The sequence below is a fragment of the Mustelus asterias genome, chromosome 23 (genome assembly GCF_964213995.1).
Source record: "Mustelus asterias chromosome 23, sMusAst1.hap1.1, whole genome shotgun sequence".
Lineage (NCBI taxonomy): Eukaryota > Metazoa > Chordata > Chondrichthyes > Carcharhiniformes > Triakidae > Mustelus > Mustelus asterias.
In genome coordinates this window covers 25,244,659-25,270,977 of record NC_135823.1, presented here as the reverse complement: position 1 = coordinate 25,270,977, position 26,319 = coordinate 25,244,659, and the positions used below count along the sequence as shown (strand labels likewise).

At 46.8% G+C, this 26,319-nt stretch overlaps 2 protein-coding genes across 2 annotated transcripts in view; both read right to left on the bottom strand.

Annotated features, from left to right (window-relative positions):
- The window catches only part of arpc1b (actin related protein 2/3 complex, subunit 1B), a 52,354-nt gene extending 36,020 nt beyond the window's left edge, over window positions 1-16,334 (bottom strand). The window contains exons 1-2 of the mRNA XM_078240135.1: window positions 15,716-16,334; window positions 8,643-8,719 (exon numbers count right to left, since the gene is read on the bottom strand). Of these exons, the coding sequence (XP_078096261.1) occupies window positions 8,643-8,706 (64 nt within the window). The 5' untranslated portion in view covers window positions 8,707-8,719; window positions 15,716-16,334. The remainder of the gene's footprint in view (window positions 1-8,642; window positions 8,720-15,715) is intronic.
- Window positions 16,335-24,201: 7,867 nt separating this feature from the next.
- On the bottom strand, window positions 24,202-24,567 carry LOC144510367 (histone H2B 1.1-like). Its single transcript, XM_078239806.1, has one exon. The coding sequence runs from the start codon at window positions 24,565-24,567 to the stop codon at window positions 24,202-24,204; it is 366 nt and encodes a 121-aa protein (XP_078095932.1).
- Window positions 24,568-26,319: the final 1,752 nt, after the last annotated feature.

Sequence of the window (26,319 nt, the reverse complement as noted above, 5' to 3'; positions counted from 1 at the left end):
GAATTGAACCCGGGTCCCTGGTGCTGCGGGGCAGCGGTGCTAACCACTGTGCCATTGAAATGCAGCCCCTCCCGCAGGCTTCACGGTGGCACCAATGGGAAATCCCTTCTGCCTTCCCTCACATTCAGCTGAGGTGCTGGAAAGTTCCTTCTGGTTCAGTAGTTCTGGTCATTTTGGGTCGAGGACAACAACACCAACCTGAATTTATGGAGCACCTTTCATCCAGTAAATAATTCATGGGTGCATAATCGAAATGTGATGTCGAGCCACACTGAGGAGATAACAGGACCATTAGCCTGGTCAAAGGATCAAGTGTGGTATGGATTGGATGCTGCACTTAGTTGAGGTCATTAGGTTACACTGAAGCTTCATATGTTTCATATGAAGCAATTTTTAAAAGCGGCATCTCGGCCTTTTGGCTAAGATGCAAATGAGCTCAAGTCTTGGAGGAGGAACCTCCCCCTTCTCCAATCAGCTTGGCTCATGTAGATCAGGCCCAGGACAGGGTGATTTTGGTCGCTCGCCCTGTCTTGTCAGCCTGGATCGGAAATGTCTCAACTTGTTGAGACTCTGAATTGGATTTGATTTGATTGAATTGGAAAAGTATTTTTAAAAAAGGGGTGGCTTTGATGGAGCATCATAAAGGAGAAAGAGACAGGGCTTTAGGAAAGGAATTTCAGAAATTAGAATCTAGGCAGCTCAGGCCAACAATGGAGGAGTGGCTAAAATTGGGATGTGCGAGAGGCCAGAATTGAGGGTGAGCCAAGATCTGAGTGGGTTTCGGGGCTCAGAAAGGGGCAGGGGGTCATTTGAAAAGGAGGAGGAGAATTTTAGCATCGAGGACTGGTAACAGGGAGAGGGAATGAGCTTGTTGCTGCCTCACTGCCACGCCAAGCCCCCTCCATCCGGTATGCAGCGTTAACAAGAGTAAAAAGAATTCCGTCAGCTCTGCAAACAGACTGTGCATCAAGCGAGCAGGGAGCTGCTTGCTGCTTCCTCTCCTCGGTCCAGGCCAGCCGCAAGCCTAGGCCCTGCTGCTCTGTGTCATCATTCTGTGGTTTCTAGCAGAAACAGCAAAAAAAAACAGTTCCCCAACATCCTCTGAACGGCTGCACCCGTGCCAGGAGGAAGGGCAGCTCGCACTTTGCAGCTCATGAAGTATTTTTCATCCCTGGGCGTGGCTGGAATGTAGGAAGCATGGCAGCCAAAACTGGCACAGCGAGGGTCTCACAAACAGCAACTTATCTTTATGTGTTGCCATTAAATGTAATGAAACATCCCCTGGGTGTATTATAAAACAAAACCTGACACAGCCTCATAAGGAGAGACTGTTGGTACCTCACCAACACCACAAAGAGATAAGAAAGATAGCCAGGCAGTCATCAGAACCCAAGAGCTCCAGTTGGATGTTTTGGAATGAGATAAAGAAAGGAAGAGCGATAGTTTCCCATTAATGAGCAAAAAACACCGGCTGCAACGTGCAAGAAGCTGAAGGGAAATTAATCACATACAGCGGCATCACATTGGGAGGATGTGATTATTCATAAGATACTGGAGTTCTGAGAGACTTCAGTCATCTTTCTGAAGCCACTGTGAGCAGTGCAAACATCTTCCTGACAAGTCCACATGAGTTACGATCTGTACCAGTATCTGCAAAGGGCTCTGTTGTATCATTAATTTGATAAATAAAGAACCTGATATGCTTGAACTTGTATTCTGGATAAGGAATGTACTACATTATCTATACTTTCTTCAGATAAAGATAATATGAAAGAATAATATCCTCTGTACACCCAAAAACCATATAATATCGTTCACCAAGTGTCCTGCTCATGGAGATGCCGGTGTTGGAAGTCTCACAACACCAAGTTAAAGTCCTGTGAGGCACCTATCAAGCCCATCCTCCCTGACCTACAATGGCTTTGGTCCTCCAACTTAAAACTCTCATTCTGACGTGTAAACCTCTCAGCTCCCCATCTCTGTAACCTCCTCCCATCTTCCAGTCCCTCACCATCCAAACTTCAGTTCCTCAGACTCCAACTTCTTGTGCCCTCTTCACCAGGCCATCTGTGGTCATCCATTCAACCACTTCGATCTCCACTCTGTGAGCCCCTCTCCAAATCCATTTAGCTTCCCACTTCCCTCTCCATTAATGACCTCCAGGGAACATAGAAACATAGAATATAGGAGGAGGAGGAGGCCACTTGGTCCTTTGAGCCTGCTCCGCCATTCATCACGATCATGGCTGATCGTCCAACTCAATAGCCTAATTCTGCTTTCTCCCCATAACCTTCGATCCCATTCACACCAAGTGCTATATCCAGCCGCCTCTTGAATACGTTCACTGTTTTGGCCCATCCCTTTGACCTGATTTTTGGTCACCCCATTATCTAAATATCATTTTCTTTGGCTTTGTAGCCACATTTTTATTCTGCCTTTTGGAAGGGCTTTGGGATGCGTTTCTCCATTAAAGGCACTGTATAAATACTGCTCTCAAATTCATACTTGCAGCAACGAACTTGGCAGTGCAGAGAGGCAATTGCCAAAGCAACAAACTCTGATTTTCTCAGCATTAATTTACTTTTTGGAAAATATTGTCTGAATTTCTGATGTGTTGCTGGTCAGTATTGCACACTCATCAAATGTTCTCCTCAGCACCAACTCTTAGTCGCATTGCCTCAACAGAGGTACACAACAAAGGTCAGGGATGCCTTCACATGAAATGACAGAGCTCTGAAGGGGCAGGGTCCCTGACCCCCGTGTGATTTGTCTTGTTGGCCTTTTGGCCAAGACCAAGTGTCAGATCGAACCCAAGATGGAGTGCAATGCCTTGTCTTGTCAGCTTGGATCTTGTTTGTCTCTTTTGTGGGGACCATGAATTGGATTCCAAAGACTCCAAATCCAAAGAATCCCTACAGTGCAGATGAAGGCCATTTGGCCCATCGAGCCTGCACTGACAGCAATCCCACCGAGGCCCTATCCTCATAACTCAATATTAGTCCCCCTGACACTAGGGGGCAATTGACCTAACCCGCATATCTTCAGAGTGTGGGAGAAAACTGGAGCACCCGGAGGAAACCCACGCAGACACGGGGAGAATGTGCAAACTCCATACAGACAGTGACCCAAGCCAGGAATCGAACCTGGATCCCTGGCGCTATGAGGCAGCAGTGCTAACTACTGTACTGAATGATGAAGGGCCTGTTTCTGTGCTGTATATGTTCTAAGTCAAAGCCACATTTTGGGGGGGTGAGAATTGGAATTGTCCGATTGCTGTTGTTGACAGATAGCTTTGTGCTGGTGCCCTGAGTGTTTCCGGTTCTTCTAGTTAAAGGCCTGGATGTATTTTATTCCCTGCAGGCCTTCAGTACAAGAGAGAAATGCAGATGCTGGGTTATTAACCTGCTGATAGATGCAAACTCTGCACAGACAGTGACCCAAGCTGGGAATTGAACCCAAGTCCGTGGTGCTGTGAGGCAGCAGTGCTAACCACTACATCGTGCCGCCCAATTTGAATTTGGTTTTTGGAGCAAGCAAGGAGATGGATTCGGGTTTGCCTGGTCCATTCTCAGCATTGGCTTTGTAACTTTAAAAATGGAGTTAAAATGTTTGTGTGTGCATGCAGGATTGTTTTAGCAATGGGCAGGGACTCCATCTCCTTCATGTTGACTGGAGACAGTAAACTGAGTGTTTTATGTTTAAATGGAGAGTCTCACCAGGCCCAAATAGATCATCAGTGGGGCTCAGGCATCAGCTGTCACTCTTTTAGATTTAAAATTGTAAACCACAACTTTGTAATATTGGATCTTTTTCTCCCCCTTTTTTCAAATACGGTACTAAGTGTAGGAATCTATTTAGTGAATAGCTCTTATTGTTTGACAAATATCTGAAGAGAATGTGTCTCCCCAGGCTATCCAGGTGGAAGTGACATTTTCATTCAGATATCTTTAATGTGTTTGTGTGGAATTCTGCTGAGTGCAGTTCTGACAGGACGGTAAACGATGAGTACACAGGTTATGCTGACACATCAGCACTGTCAGGGGGCTGGCTTTCGGACGAGTTGTTAAACCTCTGCCCTCTCAGGTGAGCCACAGCACTATTGCAGAGAAGAAAAGGGACGTTCTCCACGATGTTCTGGCCAATACTTTCCCTCAAACAACTAGGCCAGATGGTATGGTCATTACCCACTTGCTGTTTAGTGAGACCTAACTCTGTACAAATTGACTGCCACACTTCCTACAATTGTGACAGTAAAGAAAATTCAAAACATACTTTAGTGGCTATAAAGTGCTTCACAATGTTGACAAGTTTTAGAATCATGGATTCCTTACAGTGCAGAAGGAGGCCAATCCGCCCATCGAGCCTGCACCGACAACAATCGCACCCCAGGCACTATCTCTGTAGCCCCACGTATTTACCCTGCTAATCCCCCTGACACTAAGGGGCAATCTAGCATGGCCAATCAACCTAACCTGCACACCTTTGGAATGTGGGAGGAAACCGGAACATGCGGAGGAAACCCACGCAGACAGGGGGAAAGCGTGCAAACTCCACACAATTGAACCCTGCTCCCTGACGTTGTGAGGCAGCAGTGCTAACCACTGTGCCAACCTCATGAAAGGCACTATCTGTATTCAAGTTCCTTCTTCGGTTGTTTTCAACCAGATTTCATACAAATGTGCCAACATCTTTACACGCTATTATATTCCAGTGTGATTTCAGACAGAGTTTTTGGGGTCAATCTTAGCATATTAACTGATAATTATTCCACTTTTTGGATTGATCATGGCAGCGTAACAAAACAAAAACGTCTTCTGATGGGAGAAAAGAAAGATTTGCTAATCTCTGCTAATGGTTGAAGGTGGGAGAAGGCCTGGTAAAAATCGACAGAATAGGCACCTTAACCACGCCGTGTACCTGCAGGTGGCTGGCACACTGGCACAGCCTCGTCAATTCAGAGTTGCCACCTTGCCAGGATTATCCCAGTGTCTTCAGGAATTAAAAATTAAATCTCCTGTGACACCGCTGCCCCCAACCAGGAGAAGCATCGTAAGACCTTTAGACAAATGGTTTATTTTAATTCTCTTTGAACATTTTGTTTATTAGTTATGAAAGATATTGGAGATGGGAATAAAGGGTTGTTGTTGCAGTAGACTCTTTAAGGCTGTAGGATATGACGTGTTTAAATCTCCTGGAATACACTGGACAGGGTAGGTTTGTATCTGCTGAAGCTTAGAAGAGCAAGAGGCAATTTGATTGAAACATATAAGATTCTGCGGGGTCTTGACAGGGTGGATGTGGAGATGATGTTTCCTCTCGTGGGAGAATCTAGAACAAAGGGTCACTGTTTAAACATAAGGGGGTTGCCCATTTAAGACAGAGATGAGGAAAATTTTTCTCTCCAAGAGGGTTCGGAGACTTTGGAATTCTCCTGAAAAGGAGGCTGAGGCAGGGTCTTTGAATATCTTTAAGTATAGGTATCTAGATATCTTTAAGTATATCTTTAAGGGCGGCATGGCGGCACAGTGGTTAGCACTGCTGCCTCACAATGCCAGAGACCCGGGTTCAATTCCCGGCTTGGGTCACTGTCTGTGTGAAATCTGCACGTTCTCCCCATGTCTGCGTGGGTTTCCTCCAGGTGCTCCAGTTTCCTCCCAGTCTGAAAGATGTACTCGTTAGGTGCTAAATTTTCTCTGTGTACCCGAACAGGTGCCGGAGTGTGGCAATTAGGAGATTTTCACAGCAACTTCATTGCAGTGTTAATGTAAGCCTACTTGTGACACTAATAAAATAAACTTTATAAAGAATCTACCTTGAAGAGCAGGCTCGAGGGGCCAAGTGGTCTACTCCTAAATTGTATGTACACCCAACCCGAGTTGGCAAGCCTAATATGAGTAGGCCAGCTGTGTGCTCTCTCAGATGTCAGATGGTGGATGGCCTTTGAGGGAGTTAAACTGAGAAATTAAAACACTTGCAAAATCAAAATGGGGCGGAGAGGAAAAGGGAGGCACACTTTGTAATCAAATCTCAGCTCTGTCTGAACATGTCCAAACTACCTTCTAGTTAATGTCTTTGTCTGAAATAGGACAGGGTGATCATGCAAGCCTGGGCTGGAGCAAATGCTTCAGTAATTGTTTGAGCAATCCTTCAGCATACCAGTGCCACTCAGCAAGTCCGAGGCAAGTTGAAATGCATTCTACCTCCAGGCAAGCTCCAACATTGCTGAGGGAAAATATGTTTTGAATTTGAATGGAAATAATTGAATAAAACCAGCGGGATGGTAGCTAAAAATAGAGGCGCTTCATGTTGTTTTATGGGATTTGTCTCTCTTTAAAATTGTTTTGAGGTGATTATTCATCAAAAAAAATGCATGTACCTTTGCATCCAAGTGGGTTTTTTTTCTATGTAGGAAGTTCACTGTAAATGTTTAACTAGCACCATGGGACTTTTCAACCTCCTCACTAATAAAATGACCGAGGGTTCACACGCGATTCCCTGGGTGGTGCAGTGGTTAGCACTGCTACCTCAGTGTCAGGGATTGGGGTTCGATTCCCGGCTTGGGTCACTGTCTGTGCGGAGTTTACACGTTCTCCCCGTGTCTGAGGGGATTTCCTCCGGGTGCTCCAGTTTCCTCACACACTCCAAAAACATGTGCTAGTTAGGTGCATTGGTCATGCTAAACTCTCCCTCAGTGTACCCTAACAGGTGCCAGAGTGTGGTGACTAGGAGATTTTCACAGTAACTTCACTGCACTGTTAATGTACGCCTGCTTGTGACACTAAAATAAACTTTAACTCACCACAGCCAAATAGAAAAGCTGTGGTTCGCTGGGCACTGACTGAGATGGGATTCTGTCAAAAGTGCAGCAATATTATGTATTAGGAAAGGTTAAAGCTAAGCGGGCCTGAGCAACTGTTGAAGTAAGTCACCACTGGTCCAACAGAAAGTACAGTACGAGTGTGCAAGCGGGACCAAGACTCAAACTCCTGATGAGCATCGAGTGCCACAGTGATCCTGGATCCGTCTGCATTTGATTCTCCGCAAACTTCCTCTTGTGTTTAGTCCATCTGGATTATACATCACAGCACAGGCTGTTTCAGTAAGCGCGTACCCTTCTCGATCTGTGAATTCTATCAGCTTCCTCCAATCAGTCTTTTTATGTTGAATATTTTCCAGTAAATGAACAAAGCACGCCTTTGAAAATTTTGCAAGCTGCTGCCGAGAGTACGGAACTCACTAACTTCAGCCGTTTGAAGCCACTCGCCAGTGACAATCTCATGTGGATATCTTTGATTACTCATTACTCTTCTCAGTAATTGCAGTTACATCGCATATCCAATGAAAGCACTATTTTTCAAACTGGTTGAGCAAAGGCCCTGCAATGGATGTACTCGGACTAAAAGCTAATTTATCTTTAACCCAGTGACTAGGGCTCCATATTGCACATTCGTTCTACTTAATGTGACAAGTTCCATTGAGCCACACTGTTATTATGGCCTTGCCTTAGATATTCTCTTCAGTTGTGCAACGCCCATTTTCCTCATTACTGACCCGAGTTTAAGCCTGTGACTATATTGCCCAATATCTCACTGCCTGGATATAACTATGAGGTATTCTTGTTATCTGAACTGGATTCTCTTTAACCTTTTCGGAGGCAGACAGAGAAAATGCTTGGGGAGAATAAACCAGGTATGAAATTGTTAAGTTGTTTCGTTTCAGGACATGCAAATCTACAGTTATAATCAGACTCAGTTCATTCAGTGTCACCAGATTTTCAGAGAACCCCAATGTGCAGAAGGAGGCCATTCGGCCCATTGAGCCTGAACCAACGTAGCATCACATGCACATCCACGCCCTGCCCCGCCCTATCCCCATAATCCTACGCATTTACCCCACTAATCCACCTAACCTACACATCTTTGGAGGAAACCAGAGCACCTGGAGGAAACCCACACAGACACGGGAAGAACAGACAGTGACCCGAGGCCGGAATTGAACCCGGGTCCCTGGCGTTGTGAGGCAGCAGTGCTAACCACTGTGCCACCCATTTTGAGCAACAATTGAAAATATCAAACATGCTATGCAACTCCACATTGTTCTACCCGACTTAAAATCGACTCCCGACTAGCCCCCTGAATTCTCTTTCTGAACTTTGCTCTTGCAGTTTCCGGTTTAAAACCTGACCCACTTTGCAGCTTTATTGGAGCTGACTTTCTTTGCAAGAGTGAGTGTTTGAAAACTCTTAGTTATTTAGCTCCATCGGTTCACAACAGAAAGCCACGGTGAGCGTGACATGCTTATCAAGCGCTGAGGCAGGCTAACTAATTTCTCACTTACGGTCTACAGTGATACAACATTTTGGGTTAACACATTGCAATTTTAACTCTCCATCATCCGAGTGGCTCTTTGACAATCAATTTGAAAATGCAAATGTTTTTAGAATACCTTTAAAAAGAACTTATTTTTCCCCAAATCCTTTCAGTGGAGCCCCACAAGCAGTATTGGGCATGGGGCTACGGAGTTCTGCAGATGTTAAAAGCTCCCCGAGGTTGGGTAGCAATCGAAATGAGGCCATCTGATTGCATTTACTTTATTTCTGGGGGGCCAGGACAGTTTGATGTGTTTGCAAAATGGATACTCACGGGTCCTGTCTTTATTCCAAGCGTGACAGCTGATTGGTTCCAGCAGGAAGCTGTGGTAAGCCATTTCTGTTCTGGAACTGAAGCAGACGGAGGATTCAGTAACCAGTGCGGCCATGCATTGACAGAGACAGAGCAGCATGAAATCATCGGTTACTTGTAGCAACTGAGGCATACACTAATGGACTTTACATCGCTTTAGATAAAATATTTATATCCAACTCACAAACCACATAAGTGGCCATCACATTTACTACACTTCCTAAGCTATCTCTTGGATATTTTTCAGAAACATCTGGGTCACAGTTGTGGGGACCTTTTCAAATTAATATTTCCTACTGATTGCCCTTTTCCCCCCCCTCTGCCAAGACTCCTAAATAGGTGCCCAATTGTGTGTGGGAGATACTTCCAACCCACATCCCGGTAGGTCATAGATCAGAAAATCCTACAGTGCAGAAAGAGGCCATTCGGCCCATCGAGTCTGCACCAACCACAATCCCACCCAGGCCCTATCCACATATCCCTACATATTTACCCACTAACCCCTCTAACCTATGCAACCCGGGACACTAAGGGGCAATTTAGAATGGCCAATCAACCTAGCCCGCACATCTTTGGACTGTGGGAGGAAACCAGGGCACCTGGAAGAAACCCACGCAGACACGGGGAGAATGTGCAAACTCCACACAGACAGACAGTCACCCTAGGCCGGAATCGAACCCGGATTCCTTGTGCTGCAAGGCAGCAGTGCTAACCACTGTGCTACCGTGTTACCCATAAAACTGTCTCTGACCTTTGGATGGCATATAAGGTGCTGTGAGGCTGTACCTGCCATCCTAACCATGCACTCTGTATTCACAGCTGGACCCTAGATTAGCCTCACTCGCAACAGGAATAAACCTGAAAAATATACTTTTATTTTACATCTGGCTTTTCATCAATACTTACTATTTATAGTTTGCAATGATTGATGCATAGTGCACTAAATATCACCATTTCATCTCAACTTCTATTCCATGTAAAAAGAGACCATTTAACCCCTTGCGCTCATGCCAGCTCTTTGACAGCGCTATCCAATTAGTTCCACTCCCTTGTTCTCTACCCAGAGCCCTGGAAAATATATATTCAAGTCTATGTTATGCATTTTGGACCGATTTTCTTCCCTCCCCAAGACTGTGACATCTTGTGAGAGTATGAATGGTCCAAGGGCAGCCATCTTGGTTGGGGCTTTGACAGGATAGATACTGACAGGATGTTTCTCTTTCTGGGGGAACTGTGGTGCACAGTTTAAAAACAGGGGATCTCCCGATTAAAGGAGGAGATGGAGGAAAATTTCTTCTCTCAGAAGACCATTAGTCGTTGGAATTCTCTTCCATAGAGAGCAGTGTAGGCTGGGCCATTGAATTCAAAGTTGAGAGTTGGATAGATTTTTTAAATCTACAAGTAGGCAGGCGGGAGAGTGGGGTTAAAGCTATAATGAGATCAATGATCTTATTGAATGGTACAGCTGGCATGAGGGGCCCAGTGTAGCCTAAGCCTGTTCCCACATTTTCTACGATTGTCATCGCGGAACCTCAGCAGTGAATATTCGACAAAGATTATCACAGCCAAGTTTGACCCATCCCATAACCAACATTCAAGGTTTCTAGATACTGATCAGGAATGGAAACACTGACTGATTTTCCCTAACCAATCAATCGTACCAGACATTGATTAACTTGAACCCTGGGGATTGTTGTAGTTTGTATGGCTCAGCTACTCACCAAATCAACATGCAAACCATGAGGTTAGCCCTAAACTCTGCACCTTATAATGATCTGCCATACAGTATTTGCAATTATTTTTCCAGCTATTCCCACTGCTGGGACAGGCTGACCTGACAGCTGGGGAGTGAAGATATCAAAATATCGAGCAGCAAAATCAAATAGATTCCACATTATCACTTCTCTTCCACAGGGACTGGAGACCAACTTATTGATGCATGGACGAATACAAGCCAAAGTTCCCATCTTTCTCATTACGTAAAAGAAGTTTGTGAACACTGGGATGGACCGCACTCAGTGAACTACTTCAGAGCACAACTCACAAAAACTGAATCCAATGCTTCGCTGTGTTAATTAAGAAAGAAATAGCAGGTATCTCAATGGCATCAACACAAGAATATTGTGTACTTAACAGGAGTGAAGTTTGGGTTTAGGTTTTAATCTTGAATCTCAAATCTGTTACCTCTCATCACCTAAAGGGAGGTGTAGGTTAGGTGGATTGGCCATGCTAAATTGCCCCTCAGGTTAGGGGGATTGGCCATGCTAAATTGCCCCTCAGGTTAGGGGGATTGGCCATGCTAAATTGCCCCTCAGGTTAGGGGGATTGGCCATGCTAAATTGCCCCTCAGGTTAGGGGGATTGGCCATGCTAAATTGGCCCTTTGTGTCCTAAGATGCGTAGGTTAGGGGGATTGGCCATGCTAAATGTATGGGGCTATGGGGATAGGGTGGGGGATGGGCCTGCGTAAAATGCTCTGACAGAGAGCTGGTGCAGACCTGATGGGCTGAATGGTCTCATTCTGCACTGTAGGGATTCCAGAACAGAAAAGAACATGAAAAAGGATAAGGGCGGCAGGTGCATGGGGACATCATTACTTTCAAGCTTCCCACGAAGTCACTCACTATAGTAAACTTGGGCATATATTGCCATTCCTTCATTGTTGCTCTAACATCTTGCTACCCACCTTGGGAGCGTCTTCACCACATGGACTACAGTGGTTCAAGAAGGCAGCTGACCACTAGCTTGTCAAGGGCACCGGAGATGGGCAATAAATGTTGGTCTTGTCAGTGGCACCCATTTGTCAGCATTTCTTTTGAAGTATAAAAGTACTTTGGCTTTTCCCTAATAACTGGGATAAACCCATCAGCTCAAAGGAAAGGGGAACACTGTCTCACTGAGAGGCACTCAGTACTTTCCAGCATTACTTGCTTTGGTGAACAAAAATGTACATTGGGAGTGTCAATAGGTTTAACGCGGGGGGAGGGTGGGGGGGGGGGGGAGAGAGGGTGGGGAGGGGGAGGGGGGGTGGTGGTGAGGGGTTTACAATCCCCTAACGAGGGCAGTGAGCATTGGAAGCAGCAGAAGACTGCAGTCTCTAAAACAAAAAGAACTGAGTGTAATTTTCCATTGAATTCACAGGCAGAAAATAAAGTCTCAAAAAACAGATTTTGTCCACTTCACAATGCCAGGGACCCCGGTTCGATTCCCGGCTTGAGTCACTGTGTGTGTGGAGTCTGCACGGGTTTCCTCCGGGTGCTCCAGTTACCTCCCACAGTCCGAAAAGATGCGCTGGTAAGGTGCATTGGCCATGCTAAATTCTCCCTCAGTGTACCCAAACAGGCGCCGGAGTGTGGCGACTAGAGGATTTTCACAGTAACTTCATTGCAGTGTTAATGTAACATTGTGACATTAATAAATGATAAACCTTCTTTCATTATTGGCTGGAGATATTGATCAAGTCACAGAGGCATGTTTCAATTTGGGAAATGTTTAAACTCTCCCATCCCAAAATATCGGGCATCAATGAGGTAAAAATAATTCCCAGCAGAATTAAATGGTGCCTGGACTGAACGCACGCATTAACAATGAGATGTTCTACAGTCAGTAGATGAATGGCAATGCCAAATCTGGGTTGCTGACGTCAGGAAGACTGGAATTACAGCTGCACTGGCTGTGTACCCACATGACAGATGCTGAGAATGCACTCGCTGAAGTTGTGGAAGGAAAAGAGAGGGTGGAACCTCTCTCTGCAAAGTGTTTTTTGCCACTAATGCGCCATTAAGTGCTTGTAATAATGGACACAGGAAAACCCTGCCAGGAATACTGGAACCAACCAGCCAGGACAGACCGTAGACTCTTAATCATGTCTGAGGGAATGCAAAACCTTGAATACTGAAACTCAAATAAATACAGTGAATGTCGGAAATGTCAATGTAGGGTGTGATCTTGAATCTGGACAACGATGTGTCCAGACAAATGACACCAATGATTGATCTTATTGTTCCCTTCCAGATACCAATTAGGCTACTAAACCTTTCCACTATTTCTGATTTTACTTTCAAAAGGCTTCATTTGTTTATAGGGTTGCCAGCTCTGGTGGACCATATTCCTGGAGGTTTCATCACAAGGCCTCCAAGTGCCCTGACCTCCAGCTCCAGCCTTTGGCCAGTCGGCCACCATGTTCGCCTTTCCCATGTCAATTGGGAATTCAGTTGATTCCTGGCTACCCAACTAGGGCGAGTCTTGCTCCTCAGTCCAAAAGCCTTTCTATCCCCATTAATAAGTGATGATATGCAAAGCATAAAACAAGTAGTCTTATTTTAATGCCCCGATGCTCTTTTCTCTCTGGTTGGTCTCAGAAGTGGCCTGGAGGCGAATCATCAATTCCTGGAAACTCCAGGTCGATACTAGAGAGTCAGCAACCTTATTTACACAGCACCTTTCACAACCTCACTGAAACACTTTTGAAGCACTGTGAAAACGTAGGAGCCAATTTGTGCACAGCAAGCTCCCACAAACAAGATAAACGGCCAGATGGATTCTTTGTGACAATGGTTAAGGGGTAAATACTGGCCAGGACACTGGGCAGAACACCTTTTCTCCTCTTGGAATGAGCGTCACAGGGTTTTTTTTTTACATCCACCTGTGTCTGTGTGGGTTTCCTCCGGGTGCTCCGGTTTCCTCCCACACTCCAAAGACGTGCAGGTGAGGTTGATCGGTTATGCTAAATTACCCCTTTGTGTCAGGAGATGAGCAGGTTACGTGGGATTATGGGGATAGGGCCTGGGTGGGATTGTTGTTTGTGTAGACTCGATGGGCCAAATGGCCTCCTTCTGCACCGTAGCGATTCCACGATAGGGCAGATGGAGCCTTGGCTTAACATCTCATTCAAAAGATGGCATCTCCGACATTCAGACTCCCTCATAGCCACCTCAAGACTGGTACCAGAATCCACAACTTTCTGAATCTCAACTGACTGTGCCACCAACCGGATGGTTAAGTGCTGTTGCAGAATATATAAAACATTGAACAGAAACAGGATGATTGATGAGGGTAGGGCAGTGGATGTTGTCCACATGGACTTCAGTAAGGCCTTTGACAAGGTCCCTCATGGCAGACTGGTGCAGAAGGTGAAGTCGCATGGGATCAGAGGTGAACTGGCAAGGTGGATGCAAAACTGCCTCGGTCAAAGAAGACACAGGGTAGCAGTGGAAGGGTGCGTTTCTGAATGGAGGTTGTGACAAGTGGCGTTCCTCAGGGATCAGTGCTGGGACCTTTGCTGTTTGTAATATATATATAAATGATTTAGAGGAAAATGTAACTGGATTGATTAGTAAGTTTGCAGATGACACAAAGGTTGGTGGATTTGCGGATGACGATGAGAACCATCAGAGGATACAGCAGGATATAGATCAGTTGGAGACTTGGGCGGAGAGATGGCAGATGGAGTTTAATCCGGACAAAAGTGAGGTAATGCATTTTGGAAGGTCTAATACAGATAGGAAATATACAGTAAATGGCAGAACCCTTAAGAGTATTGATAGGCAAAGGGATCTGGGTGTACAGGTACACAGGCCACTGAAAGTGGCAATGCAGGTGGAGAAGGTAGTCAAGAAGGCATACGGCATGCTTGCCTTCATCGGCTGGGGCATTGAGTTTAAAAATTGGCAAGTCATGTTGCAGCTTTATAGAACCTTAGTTAGGCCGCACTTGGAATATAGTGTTCAATTCTGGTCGCCACACTACCAGAAGGATGTGGAGGCTTTGGAGAGGGTACAGAAAAGATTTACCAGGATGTTGCCTGGTATGGAGGGCATTAGCCATGAGGAGAGAGTGGAGAAACTTGGTTTGTTCTCACTGGAGCGACAGAGGTTGAGGGGCGACCTGATAGAAGTCTACAAGATTATGAGAGGCATGGACAGAGTGGATAGTCAGAAGCTTTTTCCCAGGGTGGAAGAGTCAATTACTAGGGAGCATAGGTTTAAGGTTTAAAGGAGATGTACGAGGCAGATTTTTTTTACAGAGAGTAGTGGGTGCCTGGAACTTGTTGCCGAGGGAGGTAGCGGAAGCGGATATGGTAGTGACTTTTAAGGGGCGTCTTGACAAGTACATGAATAGGATGGGAATAGAGGGATATGGTCCCCGGAAGGGTAGGGGGTTTTAGTTAAGTCGGGCAGCATGGTCTGTGCAGGCTTGGAGGGCCGAAGGGCTTGTTCTTGTGCTGGAATTTTCTTTGTTTTTTGAAACACACATCAGGAACAAAATGTTTTTTTTCCCCCCACTGACTAATACATTCCACTTATGCAACAACCCACTGGTGACCACAAGCAAGCAGCCATTTCTATCACATCCTGTGGCAGTATCCTCCCCGCTCCTCCGGCACTCCCCACTTAGACTGCATTTTCCAAAGAAATGCAATCCAACTTCACAGCGCTGGTGAAATAATTCTTTCCTAATGCCCCGTGCCAAAGCAAATAGGGACTGCCGAGCACCAAAACTCATCCTCCAAACAAAAATAAAAGAGATCAGCTCAAAAATAAAATGACTGCAACTTTAAAAGTGGGGAAATGAGGAGACAGGCTGGAAGCTGGCAGGGGCTGGTGTGTCCTCCAGCACACACAGGGTTAAAACAACATATTTCTCAAGCGGTTGAGAGAGAACATATTGAATTTTTTAAAAAACACACAATGTCATCAGCTAGCTGAGCTTTGACCCACCTGAAGATTTAAGGGTTACAGCCTGAGTCACTGTCCTGGCCACAGTGACAGCTTAAGGGAGGAAATGTTGAACTGCTTCCTCCCACTTGAACAGATTACCCCAATATTAACAGTACAGAAAACTCCTCTCAACTGTCTCAAGATAAACCCTTTCCCCAGACAGCACTGAACAAGATGTTGTCACATCAATTAGGCTAACTTCATGGGAGCAGATCACAGATTCACAAAGTTGTGCCTCAGGCTTCACTGAAAGAAACTTTTAACACAAACAAGTTACCCTCACCCCGAGAGGAGACATCCAAAACAGACAACTCACCTGCAGAAAAGCAGTAGCTACACAACACTATTGAATGGTCTTTTGGGAAGGGAGTTTGTGTTCAGTTCATGGACTCTGTTCCGTCAACATGAACGGCGGTGGAATGGTTTTAGAGTGAAAAAAGAAAAAAAACTGCTTCAGTCAGAACCTTTACTTCCCCTTCCTCTCAGAGAGATCCGACCACTTCCTGATGTGGGCGGCTGACTCTTTCAGCAGCTGCCTTCACACGCAGAAATTCAGCTAACTGCAAACTCCCCTCCCTCACACACACAGACAGACACAGACCTCCAACTGCAAACTCCCCTCTCTCACACACACAGCTCTAACTTCAAGCTCCCTCCCTCCCTTCACACACACAAATTCAGCTCCAACTGCACAACTCCCTTCCCTGACACACACACACAGATCTAACTGCAAGCTCCCTTCTCTCCCTGCTTCATACAAACCACACACAGTTCCTCTGACACATACAAAGCTCTAGCTGCAAACTCGCCTCCCTCTCTCACACACACAACCCCAAATGCACACCCTCCTCTCCCTCCCTGCATTATACAAGCCACACACACACACCCAGAAAGCTCCAACTACAAACTCCCCTCCTTCCTTCCCTCCCACACACACATCTCTACCTGCAAGCTCCTCTCCCTGCTTCATACAAGCCACTCTGAGCTGCTTTTGCAGAGTAGCTGGATGCCAAACTCATTAACCCTCCGTGAGCCACAGTGGCTATAACATCCTCATTTTTATTCAGCAGGTGCCTGTTAATCCTAAAGGTCTTTTTGGTTCTCTATATTGCTTTAGTTCCATATAGAATCCCACAGCTATAGGAGGAACACCATTAGTCCCACAGCCCTGCTCCATCCATAGGATCTAACAGTGTAGGAGCCACACAAGAATGGATGGCCTCTCTCTCAATGCTGTTAGATTCTAAGGATAATGCAGAGGGGGTGGGATTAAACGGATAAAGGAGAGGTGCACCAACTGGAGTTGAAATGCAAGAGGAGGAACTCCAATATATGCTCCGTGCTAACTTTGCAGATCACAGTCAGACACTGGGGACATGGTGTACCATTCCAGAGGTAGGGGTTGGGGAGATAAGAGTTCTCAGTCCTGACTGTTCCCCACAGGTATTGGTTGTGTAGAGGATAGTTTCAACTGTGACATTCATGTGTACAAGGGGAATTGAACGAGCATCACAAGCCCCACTCTACATTCATTCAAAACATTACCGTGTGTTTGTATTCTGTCCTGCCAATCTGTCCTCACTGATTTCTATTGAATTCAGTCAATGATCATTGGGGGCGCAGTGGTTAGCTCTGTTGCCTCGCAGCGCCAGGGACCCGGGTTCAATTCCGGCCTTGGGTGACTGCGTGGAGTTTGCACGTTCTCCCGTGTCTGTGTGGGTTTCTCTGGGTGCTCCGGTTTCCTCCCACAATCCAAAGATGTGCGTGATAGGTGGATTGGCTGTGATAAATTGTCCCTACAAGATGTGTAGGTTACATGGATTAGCTGTGGGGAACGTATGGGGTTGTAGGGGTGGGACATGGGAGAGGGTCTGGGTGGGATACACTGTCAGAGCAGACTCAATGGGCCGAATGGCCTCTTCTGCACTGTAGGGATTCTATGATTACTGGGTGACAAACTTGATGGCTATAGGTGCTTGTCAATTGAAAAACTCTGACACAATCGATAGCATTCTTTCCTCCAAGTCAGACGGTCACCGGTTCACATTCCACTCCAGGCACAACATGGAGGCTGACTGAGGGAGTGTTGCTTGTGCTGTCATTTAGTATTTTGAAGATGGGCAGAGAATTGGCAAAGCAGTGGGATTTTAGGAGAGAGATTCAAAGTGCAGGAGGGTGCTGGTTGAAGACACTGATGCTGAAGTGGATTTTGGGGGTGTGGGTTACCAGACAGGATATTTTCAGATGCTGGTGCTGTATTTAATGGTTATGAACAATGACAGCGATGGGATGAAGGCCATGAGGCAAATTGGGAGATGGAGAATTGATGGAAATCAATGAGGGCAGGTTGGCAGGACAGAATACAAGTGGTAATGTTTTGAATTACTGCAGAGTGGAGCTCATGGTGCCAGTGCAACTCCCTTTGTACACCTTGTGGACCCAACCATGATTCAGCATCTGATATTGCAACTTCCACTATAGCACAAGCAAAGGTTACCCAATGTCTGACAGTGGAAGATGACTACAGTCCCGTAAGCTCAGTCATTGCTGGGCTGGGTCAAACTCCTGCCATCGTGGCTTTGGATATCATTGTTCCAATGGTTGCAAGGTCTCACAGCAATTCAGAAATCTATCTCAAACAGGTTACCAGGACTGCCGAGGTGTAGCCCTTGTGGAACGGCCATTGATCCATGGAGCTTGAACCCTGCTGTCCCCTCTCCTCTGCCACTCCACCAGTGCTCTTGGTGTCACGACAGCCAGCCCAGATTAGTGCAGAGATGGGGCAGTCAGCAGCCAAGCCCCTAGACCCAGAGCTGCTTGAGGTCATTCTCCAAGTCCAACTGGAGTTTTCTTCAATGAAAGTCAGCAGCCTTCCTCCAGCCATGGGTGTAGTCGCTGGGGTAGCACTGCATGGAAAAACTGGGACAAACAAAAGCACACGAAAGGCAGCCTCTGAAGGAATGAAGGTCATAGAGTCATTTTCATAGAGTCATTTTCATAGAATCATAGTCATAGAGGTTTACAGCATGGAAACAGGCCCTTCGGCCCAACTTGTCCATGCCGCCCCTTTTTTTTAAACACTAAGATGGTCCTAATTACCCATGTTTGGCCCATATCCCTCTATGCCCATCTTACCCATGTAACTGTCCAAATGCTTTTTAAAAAACAAAATTGTACCCGCCTCTACTACTACGTCTGGCAGCTTATTCCAGACACTCACCACCCTCTGTGTGAAAAAATTGCCTCTCTGGACCCTTTTGTATCTCTCCCCTCTCACCTTAAACCTATGCCCTCTAGTTTTAGACTCCCCTACCTTTTGGAAAAGATATTGACTATCTAGCTAATCTATGCCCCTCATTATTTTATGGACCTCTATAAGGTCACCCCTCAGCCTCCTACGCGCCAATGAAAAAAGTCCCAGTCTATCCAGCCTCTCCTTATAACTCAAACCATCAAGTCCCAGCAGCATCCTAGTAAATCTTCTCTGCACTATTTCTAGCTTAATAATATCCTTTCTATAATAGGGTGACCAGAACTGTACACAGTATTCCAAGTATGGCCTTACCAATGTCTTGTACAACTTTAACAAGACGTCCCAACTCCTGTATTCAATGTTCTGACCGATGAAACCAAGCATGCCGAATGCCTTCTTCACCACTCTGCCCACCAGTGACTCCACTTTCAAGGAGCTATGAATCTGTACCCCTGGATCCCTTTGATTAGTTTACATTTGTACGTGATATAGCATGATTTTGTTTCTCAATTTGGTTTGGAAATTTTATGTATTGGCATTTTTTCTGCATAGTGGCCATGCAAATGTTGTGATGTCCAATGTCAGGGGAAAGCTGAGTTGTTGGATTGTTGGTAAATAGGGTAGGGTTGACACAAGGCACCAGCTTGCAGTCAATATCACCATTGGGGAGCCTGCAATGCCTTCCACACCCTGTGCTGATTTGCCTGCTGAGGTTATGGTTACTGGAGTCAGTAGTTCTGAGGCAGAAAGGGGCTCTCGAGGTCGCTGACTCCCTTCCCCTTCCTTCTCGTTCTTGTTGTTATTCTAATGCTCCTCACTGAGTAGTTGGTAGCAGGGGTTGTTCTCTCATGATGGCAAGGTGATGCCCCATACAGCTCGATACCATGCTGCCGAATATTGGGGAGGTGATGGCCTAGTGGTATAATCGCTTGACTAGATGGTGGAATTTGAATTCAATAAAAGAATTATTGCGTCTTGGAAGTGCAGCAGAGAGGGAGAGATTCGCGAGAGGAGTGCTGCGGGTAAGCGCTGTTATTTTTTAACTTACTTTTTCGCGGGTTTTTTCTTTAAAAATATCTAAACCCGGAAGTGGTCGCGCAGGGAGGTCTGGGAGAGAGAGATTTTTTTTTTTTCCCCAATAAATTGGAACAGAGAGGAATCCCGATACTCTACACTTGTAGAGTATCCCACCCTCCCTCCTCCTCTAACCTAAAAAAAAAGACCCAGTGAGAGCAGGGCTTTGGAGAAAACAGGAGGAGGAAAGGTAAGTTTAAAATTTTCATTCACTTTTTTTTCCCTGTGTGTTTAAAGGGGCAATTATGAGTGTGAGGCCAGTATGTTGTTCCCAATGTAGGATGTGGGAGGTCCTGGAGGCTCCTAGCCTCCCGGACGACCATATCTGTGCTGGGTGTGTTGAGCTGCGGTTCCTAAGGGACCATGTTAGGGAACTGGAATTGCAGCTCGAGGACCTTCGCCGGGTTAGGGATAGTGAGGAGGTCATTGACAGGAGCTATCGGCAGGTGGTCACACCGGGACCACGGGAGGAGGGTAACTGGGTAACAGTGAGGAAGGAGAAAGCTCGGTTGATGGTGAGCACCCCGGTGGATGTGCCCCTTAATAATAAGTACTCCTGTCTGAGTACTACTGGGGTGGACAGCCCACCTGGGGGAAGCAGCGGTGGCAGTGTCTCTGGAGCTGAGCCTGGCCCAGTAGTGCAAAAGGGTAAGGAAAGGAGGGTAGTGCTAATTGGGGACTCTTCGGTGAGGGGGTCAGATAGGCGTTTTTGCGGACACAGACGGGACTCTCGGATGGTGGTTTGCCTCCCTGGTGCAGGGGTCCGGGATGTCTCTGGTCGAGTCCCAGAAATCCTGAAAGGGGAGGGAGAGGAGCCGAAGGTCGTGATGCATATAGGTACTGCTGACATAGGTAGGAAGAGGGAAGGGGTCATGAAAAGAGAATATAGGGAGTTAGGTAGACAGCTGAGAAAGAGGAATGCAAAGGTAGTAATCTCGGGATTGCTGCCTGTGCCGCGGGAGAGTGAGAACAGGAATCGGTGGAGAATGAATGCGTGGCTGAGGGACTGGAGCAAGGGACAAGGATTTGGGTACTTGGATCATTGGGACCTCTTTAGGGGCAGGTGTGACCTGTTTAAAAAAGACGGGTGGCACTTGAATCCCAGGGGGACCAATATCCTGGCGGGAAGGTTGGCTAAGGCTACTGGAGAGACTTTAAACTAGAAAGGTTGGGGGGAGGGAATCGAAATGAGGGGACTGAGAGCGAGGAGGTTAGCTCGCAAATAGATAAGGAATGTAAACAGGGTAAGAGGGAGGTTAGACGAGTGATGGAGAAGGGAAGTGCTCAGGCTGAAGGTCTGAGATGTGTCTATTTTAATGCCAGGAGCGTAGTGAATAAAGTGGATGAGCTTAGAGCGTGGATTGCTGCTTCGAATTGTGATGTGGTGGCCATTACGGAGACTTGGATGTCTCAGGGACAGGACTGGGTGCTTCAGGTGCCGGGTTTTAGATGTTTCAGGAAGGACAGGGAGGGAGGCAAGAGAGGGGGGGGAGTGGCACTGTTGATCAGGGATAGTGTCACGGCTGTAGAGAAGGTGGACGCCGTGGAGGGATTGACTACGGAGTCTCTGTGGGTGGAGGTTAGGAACAGGAAGGGGTCGGTAACGTTGCTGGGTGTTTTCTATAGGCCGCCCAATAGTAACAGAGATGTTGAGGAGCAGATGGGGAAACAGATCCTGGAGAGATGTAGGAATAACAGAGTTGTCGTGATGGGAGATTTTAATTTCCCAAACATAGATTGGAATATCCCTAGGGCTAGGGGTTTGGATGGAGAGGAGTTTGTTAGGTGTGTCCAGGAGAGTTTCCTGACACAGTATGTGGATAAGCCTACTAGAGGAGAGGCTGTACTTGATCTGGTGCTGGCTAATGAACCTGGACAGGTGGAGGATCTCTCGGTGGGTGAGCATCTTGGGGATAGCGATCATAATTCTATCTCCTTCACGATAGCATTGGAAAGAGATAGGATCAGGCAGGCTAGGAAAGTGTTTCTCTGGAGTAAAGGGAAATACAGTGTCATCAGGGAGGAAATTAGACGGGTAAATTGGAAGGAGGCATTCTTGGGGAAAAGTACCGAAGGAAAGTGGAGGATTTTCAAGGAATGTTTGTCTGGAGCTCTGCATGACAACGTTCCGATGAGACAGGGGGGTGTTGGTAGGGTACGGGAACCGTGGTGCACGAAGGTTGTGATGAACCTGGTGAATAAGAAAAGAGAGGCGTACAGAAGGCCTTGGCGGGTAAGATTAAGGAGAATCCCAAGGCTTTCTACAAATATGTCAAGAGTAAAAGGATGAGATGTGAAGGCATAGGACCCTTAAAAGGTGAAGGGGGAAAAGTTTGTGCGGAACCGTTAGAAATGGCGGAGCTGCTTAATGAATACTTTACCTCGGTATTCACGGTGGAAAGGGATCTGGGTGGTTGTACTGCTGGTTTGCGGTGGACAGAAAGGATCGAGCATGTGGACATAAAGAAAGAGGATGTGTTGGAACTATTGAATGGCATCAAGGTTGGTAAGTCGCCGGGACCGGATGGGATGTACCCCAGGTTACTGTGGGAGGCGAGGGAGGAGATTGCGGAGCCTTTGGCGATGATCTTTGCATCGTCGATGGAGACGGAAGTTCTTCGGTGGTGGTGGAGGCAAACTCGTTGGGGTCTTTTAAGAGACTTCTGGATGAGTACATGGGATTTAACGGGATTGAGGGCTATAGATAGGCCTAGAGGTGGGGATGTGATCGGCGCAACTTGTGGGCCGAAGGGCCTGTTTGTGCTGTGGCTTTCTATGTTCTATGTTAAAGAAAGTCTGGGATTAAGGATCTACTGAAGAGCATGAAACCATTGTCGATTGTTGGAAAAACCCATCTGGTTCACTAATCTACTTTAGGGAAGGAAATCTGCCGTCCTTATTTGGTCTGGCCTACATGTGACTCCAGAGCCACAGCAATATGGTTGACTCTCAGCTGCCCTCTGAACAAAGACTCTTGAGAGTGTTGGGCAATAAATGCTGGCCAGCCAGCGACGCTCATGCCCAGGAAAGAATAAAAAATAATGTAGGATTCGTCCAGCGGAAGCAATGGGTAGGACATTTCAGCGTGTCAATGGGCTGCTCTTTCACATTGTACGTATCAACATTTTTTTCACTTTATGCACACTGCACACAGGAATTGTCAGCCACCTGATCCAAGGATAGCCACAGTCAACCAATGGCCACTCTCTGGTTCACAGTGGTGGCTCAGATGCAGCTGGCACAATGGATTGAGGCAGAACGAAAGCATACCTGACAAAGACCATCGTGATTTCCTGCAGAGAGTCACACATCGGCTGGATACTGGGGGGACGGAACCTCTTTCAGCTTTGCTCTAGGATAGTGCTGACAAGTGGCGCCAGCGAAGCAATGTGCTTGCGGTCAATAGCACCATGGGGAAGCCCGCAATGCTTTCCAAACCCTGTGCTGGCTCTACCTGCTGGACACTGCCTCAGGAGAATACAACGCAGCTGGCTCTGTTTGAATGGAGAGTGTCAGTGACTCCTTTATACAACAGTGGGTGGCTAACTGAATCATTGTAACTATCTCCAACCTGAAAGGAGTCAGACACGCCAGGCTGAACAAAAAATAGAAAATGCTGGAAAAACTCAGCCGTTCTTGTGGAGAGAGACCTGCTGAGTTTTTTTCCCAGCACTTCCTGTTTTTATTTCAGATCTCTGGCACCTGCAGTATTTTGCTTTTATTATACCTAGCTCTGAACTTGCAATTGCCCGTGGGGGTAGGATTGCCAATCCTCCCAGGCTGGCCTGGAGTCTCCAGCAACTTGAGGATCAGACCCCAGCACACTGCTCAGTGCAATCCTGCAGAAAAATCATAAGGACAATAAAAAGGTGTATTTTATTTTCATTTTCTTTCAATATTTCCCCTTAAAATTTAAAGTTTATTTATTAGTCACAAGTGAGGCTTACATTAACACTGCAATGAAGTTACTGTGAAATTCCCCTAGTCGCCACAGTCCGGCGCCTGTTCAGGTCAATGCACCTAACCAGCACATCTTTTAGAATGTGGGAGGAAACCCATGCAGACACAGGGAGAACGTGCAGACTCTGCACAGACAGTGACCCAAGCTGGGAGTCAAACCCGGGTCCCTGGCGCTGTGAGGCAGCAGTGCTAACCACTGTGCCACCGTGCTGCCCCTACTAGATATAAAAAGTTTGTGAATGGGTGGGGGGTGGAGGCTGTTTGGCTGACATTTCAAGCATCATCCAATTAGTTCAGGAAGGCAGTGCGTCGCAGAGATAGATGTGGCAACTGGGACAAGCCATGTGATGAAAGCTCCCAAATTCAATTTAATTGCAGTTGGCACCCCTCTGGGGTTGAGTTAGAGTGAGGGTGGGCCCTACAAATCATGCACTCGGAGGGCACCCCTGGCTTCTGGGACCTTAGTGACGTGGTTGGATTTTCAAAGGGTGTGTTCCTCTGTGCATTGTACAGTTTTACTTGGAGCTGGTGTACTTGGTTACCATCTTTGTCCCCTCAGACATGGCGTGCTTGGCCAGATGCCCGGGCAGCAGCAGGCGCATGGCGGTCTGGATCTCCCGGGAGCTGGTGGTCTGCTGCCTGTTGTGATGGGCCAGGTGGGAAGCCTCACCCGCGATGCATTCGAAAATATTGTTCATGAACGGGTTCATGATGCTCATGGTCTTGGTGTCAGGGTGAAACCGCTTCATCACTTTGTGGATGCAGATGGAGTAACTCTCCTTCCTGGACCACCTCCTCTTCTCACCACTCTTCATTAGTGACTTCTCCTGGGCTTTCATGCCACTCTTCTTGGAAGCTTGGACTTTCTTTCCTTCAGGCATGGTGCATGCAGACTGCAGACATAGTAAGGAAGAGGGTGACACAGAAAATGGCACCCGTTCAATTAATTGCTTGTTGAATTCATTGGAGAGCTTGTTAGGAGTATGGGGAAGCAGCAGTGAACAATTTTCAACTGGCCAACAGGGGGAAAGTGTGAAGCAGATTTGATGGGAGCAGGGAGCCATTAGTGCTCATGACCAGTGTGAAATAATTAGAATAAGGGGAAGATTTACGTTCAAGTTGTTTAAGTGAAGAGACAGAATTGTGAGGAGAGTAGTTTGGAGTTGAGAGGAATCAGGGACCGCCGGCACTTGTCCTTACCTCCAGCGCATATTTGTTTGGTTTGGTTTGCACAGCCCCTTCTTCCAGATGGGGCGGGGGGTGGCGGAGACAAATGACCGCTGCCCCTCTATATTCCCTGCTCATCCCTTTCCGAAGGAAACTGCAAAGTCAGTCATGGGTGCCCATTTGCCTTTTAATCCCTCTGTGCTTACCTCCCGCCTATGCCTGATGCCCCTAATTGGGCATTGAGCTCAGCTCTGAGCCAACTAGTGGCTGACACTGACACAGTGCGGGGTAGGAACCCAGAAACGTTCCAGCTATTGGGTTCCTGACCCCCCGAGTAAAAATTCAACCCATAAAGGTTTATTACTAGGGTTATCTTCACAGCCACTGACAACACAACCCTCGCCTTGCTCCAAGGTTGGAGTTGTGACTGCAATGGGTGAGAGTTCAGTGACAGTGCCCTTACTGAAGCACGGACATCTCGCATATTGTTCCGCACTGAGGTTCAGGTAGAATTGTTCGTTCTGCTCTTCTGCTGACACCTCTTCTCCACCCCCCACACCCTACCCTTCAAGGGGCTTATCCTGCTCTGCTTGCCTTATGCTCAGTGCTCCAGTCATCCTGTATTCCAAAAGGAATGCCTGCTAGTGCATTCATGCCAACTAGTTTGTAAAGAAGTCTTGTATTCAGTAATAAGGCCTTCCAACACATGCCAAACCACTCTTTCTGGCCGTTAACAGTTGAAAGAAAGTATTAAGCATTTGTAGAATTGTAGAAGCAGCCAGAAAAAAGTGAAATGAATGAACAACTAAGCTGTAAGGAGTTGCTAACTCTGTGGAGCGGGTCCGTCATGCTGCTTAACATCTCCAAGTTCATGGGATTAACAGGGGCCAACAGCTGGAGCATGGAGCTCCAAAATGGTACCACTGGGGTCAAATCAGCAATGCATGTTGACTGACCAATGTTGTGATTTCCCAACACTGCATACTTCTGGTGCTCTTGTTACAAAAGGCGTGGGGTACAAGTCTAAAGATGTGAAGTAGACCCTGTTTTGGGCAGGATTCACAGAATCCTTACAGTGCAGAAGGAGGCCATTTGGCCCATCAAATCTGCACTGACTTTCTGACAGAGCATCATACCCAGGCCCACCCCCCACACTATCCCAGTAACCCCACGCATTCACCCCACTTATTCTCCCTAACTGCCACATCTTTGGACACCACGGGGCAATTTAGCATGGCTAATGCACCTAACCTGCACATCTTTGGACAGTGGGAGGAAACCCACACAGACATGGATTGCGGGATGTCCACTGCTCAGAAATTGGGTGATGTTTTAGGTGGCTCGGCGAGCAGTAGGTGAGTAAACCCCTCCCCGACCTTCTGTTTTTTTAAAAAAAGTAGGAACTTGATGGTCCAAAAATGAAAAGGGCCCCACAATACGAAGGAGGTGGGATAGCATAAACCTGT